This window comes from Dendropsophus ebraccatus, chromosome 11 (assembly GCF_027789765.1).
Source record: "Dendropsophus ebraccatus isolate aDenEbr1 chromosome 11, aDenEbr1.pat, whole genome shotgun sequence".
Classification (NCBI taxonomy): Eukaryota; Metazoa; Chordata; class Amphibia; order Anura; family Hylidae; genus Dendropsophus; species Dendropsophus ebraccatus.
In genome coordinates, this window is record NC_091464.1 from 80188524 (window position 1) to 80192789 (window position 4266).

The 4266-nt window shown below is 43.1% G+C and overlaps 1 protein-coding gene across 1 annotated transcript; it reads left to right on the forward strand.

The window, feature by feature from the left end:
* The first annotated feature begins 2436 nt into the window (after positions 1 to 2436).
* On the forward strand, positions 2437 to 3621 carry LOC138767427 (uncharacterized). The gene is made up of 2 exons (XM_069944930.1): positions 2437 to 2552; positions 2742 to 3621. The coding sequence occupies exons 1-2, from the start codon at positions 2437 to 2439 to the stop codon at positions 3619 to 3621; spliced, it is 996 nt and encodes a 331-aa protein (XP_069801031.1).
* The last annotated feature ends 645 nt before the right edge of the window (positions 3622 to 4266 follow it).

Here is a 4266-nt window from a genome sequence, read left to right on the forward strand (position 1 = left end):
TTATCTTATACAATAATGCGTGTATGATTGGATTGTTCCTGTGGCCTTTTACTTTCAGCTTTCTTATTACACAGGCTGAGGTGCTATAAAAATTTATTAACATGCTAAAACAATACAAACTGCTGGCGGGCAAATATAAAGTAATAACTAAGCCAAGAACTTCATTATTTCTGCAATCCGTTCATCAGTCGGCTGCCATCTAACTCAGTGCCGCTTCAGGACGCTCCTCCCCAGGTGGTAGGAAAAGCTGGATCCAGTCCTGGGAAACTGGGAAAAGTTTCTAAGAACTGGATCCAGCTTTTCCCAGCACCCGGGGAGGAGCGGCACTGAGTTAGATGGCAGCTGGCTGATGAACGGATTGCAGAAATAATGAAAGGCTTTGCTTAGTTATTACTGTAAGTCTTGCAGGAGGAGCAATATGTAGCGAGGACAAGGGACTGCCGATAGCTGGAAGGGATGGACTTTCCAGGATACTCCCAAGTAAGGGGCCCGTATTAGTGCAAATAATGATAAAAAAAAAAGTGGATCCCAACTGTGGCAGATTATGAGGGCTGTCTTGGGTGAGCACACTAAAAACAAAATCAAGACTCACCTCCCACACACTACCCTATTGCTGCAGGTCTCCCGGCACTGCTCTCCCCTGGTCTCTCTTCCAGCTAAATAATTGCAGTTACAATAGTGGGACTAAAGGGGCTCTAGTGCCACAGAAACTGCTTCAAAACCTCTGCAATGATGATGGATCAATTTTTGTTCTGCACTTCCTGCAGGACATACAGCAGCTGATAAGTACTGGAAGACTTGAGTTTTTTTTTCACAGGAGTAAATTAAAAAATTTCTGGCCTCTTCTGGCACTAATTGCTTTGAAAGAAAGAAAAAAATGGTGAAAACCCCTTTAACTATAATATGTGTAACACATGGAATCAAAGTAAAGAAGATATTACAGCCTTTATTGGGACCTAGAAAAAAGTTGCTCATTCACTTATGTCTTCCCTTGCTGTAGTCATCACTGTATTGTTAGGCTGCATTCCATGGATGTGGAATGTCTGTAACTGACTTCCAGGGCCGGCCTTAGGGGTGTGCGAGCAGTGCGGCCGCACAGGGCGCTGTGCACTCCCGGCAGGAAGGGGGCGCCACCTGCATCCCCCTGAGGCCATATATCCGTCCCCTGCCTCAGCACAGCAGCCGAGGAAGCTCTTCTCCCCAGACATGTGACTGCAGCCTGGCCCCCATCCCCCGCCCCCCACAGCGTCTCCCAGCTCACAGAGGCCCATAACCCCGCCCCCTCCCCCGACGGAGACATCAGCAGTGTGATCCTCCTCTCTACCTGCCTCTCCTCATGGGCAGAGACATCCTCCACTACTGCAGTGTGACTGTGAGTATATCTATCTATCTGTCTGTGTGTGTTAGTGGAGTTTGTGTGTGCTCTGTGTGTGTTAGTGCTCTGTGTGGTAGGACAACATCTCCCAGCATGCCCCTGTGTGGTAGGACAACAACTCCCAGCATACTCCTATGTGGCTCTGTGTGGTAGGACAACAACTCCCAGCATACTTCTATGTGGCTCTGTGTGGTGGGACAACTCCCAGCATACTTCTGTGTGGTGGGACAACAACTCCCAGCATACTCCTGTGTGGTGGGACAACAACTCCCAGCATACTTCTGTGTGGTGGGACAACAACTCCCAGCATACTTCTGTGTGGTGGGACAACAACTCCCAGCATACTCCTGTGTGGTAGGACAACAACTCCCAGCATACTTCTGTGTGGTGGGACAACAACTCCCAGCATACTCCTGTGTGGTAGGACAACAACTCCCAGCATGCTCCTGTACGGCTCTGGTGGGACAACAACAACTCCCAGTGGTGGGTATGTGTAGTGTGTATGTGTATATGTGACTGTATGTGTGTCTGTGTAAGGGTAGGTTCACACTGCGTTTTTAGCATCCGTTTAACGGATCCGTTTTTTCAAAAAAACGTGTGCGTTTTTTTTTTACAAAAACGGATGCCATAATGTGTTTTAAAAAAACGGATCCGTTTTTTTTAGTGGCCTGAAAAACGGGTTCAAGTCAAATATAGCATCCGTTTTGTGTGAAAAAACGTGTGCGTTTATTGTTACTAGGCAGATGAAAAGTCCGGAAAAATTTATAGGCAATCAACAAATTTGCATATCAAATGAGATAAGACCTTTGATAGATGATGCATTATAAACCCTGTTTCACTTCCCATATGCTTACATCTGGAAGATGAATCCCTCACTGTACTTTAACCTTGCAATATGGGGTCTTCAAAACTCACAGCCAACCAGGCACAGATACTTTGCCAGTAGAAGACGCCGCTATTGGGTGCACCCCATTAATTACGTGCGGAAGGACCGTGGAGTGTTCAAGTATCTATACTGGGAATTGAGAAAAGATCCACAGAAATTCCGGAACTATACCAGAATGAAGATAGAGACATTTGATGACCTGCTGCTGCAAATGAGGAACCGTCTCACCTACAAGGACACCACATGGAGGAAAAGTATTCCACCTGATCAGAGGCTTCTTGTCACCCTAAGGTAATTTCATAGAGATAACAATAAATTGTTGTGTATATAGATATGTATCTAACTTTCTCAGTCATCTTAAATGCTCTTTCACTACTAGTTCAGTTAAATTATGTATACCGTATAGACAAATGTTTGTTATCTATCACTATATTAAATGACTTAACATGTGTAGATCTGATTGTACTTTTTGTCTTTCAGATATCTTGCTACTGGGGAATCATTTTCTTCTCTGCACTACCAGTTCAGAATGGGAAAATCAACCATTTCAAAAATCATACATCACACCTGCAAAGAACTGTGGAACATCCTACAGCCTATTCATTTACCACACCCTGATCCAGCAATATGGAAAGACATAGCTGAAGGTTTTTTCAATGCCACTCAATTTCCAAATTGTGTTGGAGCATTAGATGGAAAACATATTAGGATTCAAAAACCAGCAAACTCTGGATCCATGTACTACAATTACAAGAAATTTTTCTCAATTATTCTGATGGCTCTGGCAGACCACACCTGCAAATTTATCGCAGTTGACATAGGAGCTTACGGCGGGACTAATGATGCAAGAGTCTTTAATGAATCCAATTTGGGAAAACTTCTATACAGTGGACAACTTGGTCTCCCACCTCCACAACCACTACCAGCAACTACTGAACCATCCTTGCCATTTGTAATAGTCGCAGATGATGCATTCAGGATGGGAGAGAACATTTTGAAGCCCTATTCCTCCAGACAGTTAGATTCATCTAAGAGGACATTCAACTATAGACTCACCAGAGCACGAAGAGTGATCGAATGTGCCTTTGGTATACTTGCTGGAAAATGGCGCATATTAAACAAAGCAATACAACTAACTCCAGAGGGGGTAACTGACGTTGTAAAAGCATGTGTTGTTCTACACAATTTTATTATAAGCAAAGAATCTATGTCTGGATCTGAAGAAACTGATTGTAATTTACTTGGTCTGCAAACTGTGCATGTACGCTCTGCTATGGGAGCTATTACCATCAGGGAGAAATTCAGAGACTACTTTGTTTCTGAAGAGGGCAGAATACCATGGCAAAATAACTATATTTAATGTGTTTCATGTGGCTTTTCTGTACCTTTCATTTGCAGTACTTGAGTTAAAAGTATTAAATGTTTTTAAAAAAACACGGTCTTTGTCTTTATTTTATTCTACATTATGGATCTTTCAATCAGATCCTGAAACTGTTGCTTTCAACTTCAAATTTCTATCATGGCTGCACAGCTAAAGCTTTTTCTGTAGTTGTGCAGGCATGATTGTTTTTTTGTAGTTGAAAAAAGAAAAAGTTTGGTGTACCCTACAGACAGCACCACTTGTGGTCATGTGACTAAAGGGTCCATTTACACAGAAAGAATATCACAGAATATCACAGATTTATCAAACATGGTGTAAAGTGAAACTGGCTCAGTTGCCCCTAGCAACCAGATTCCACCTTTTCCAAAGAGTCTGAGGAATGAAAGGTGGAATCTGATTGTTTGCTAGGGGCAACTGAGCCAGTTTCACCTTTATTTTCTAGCCATTGTGGGCAGTGCACTCTGGCAGCAGCTGCAGAGACTGTCACACAGTTTTTTGGACTTAAAAAGTCCCGGTCAGACACTTTAGGGTTACATTAAGATCATTACCAAACATGTTATATTGAAACCCTAAAATATCCACACTTCTATCTGTTGACCTGGACTTTTAGGCTGGGTTCACACA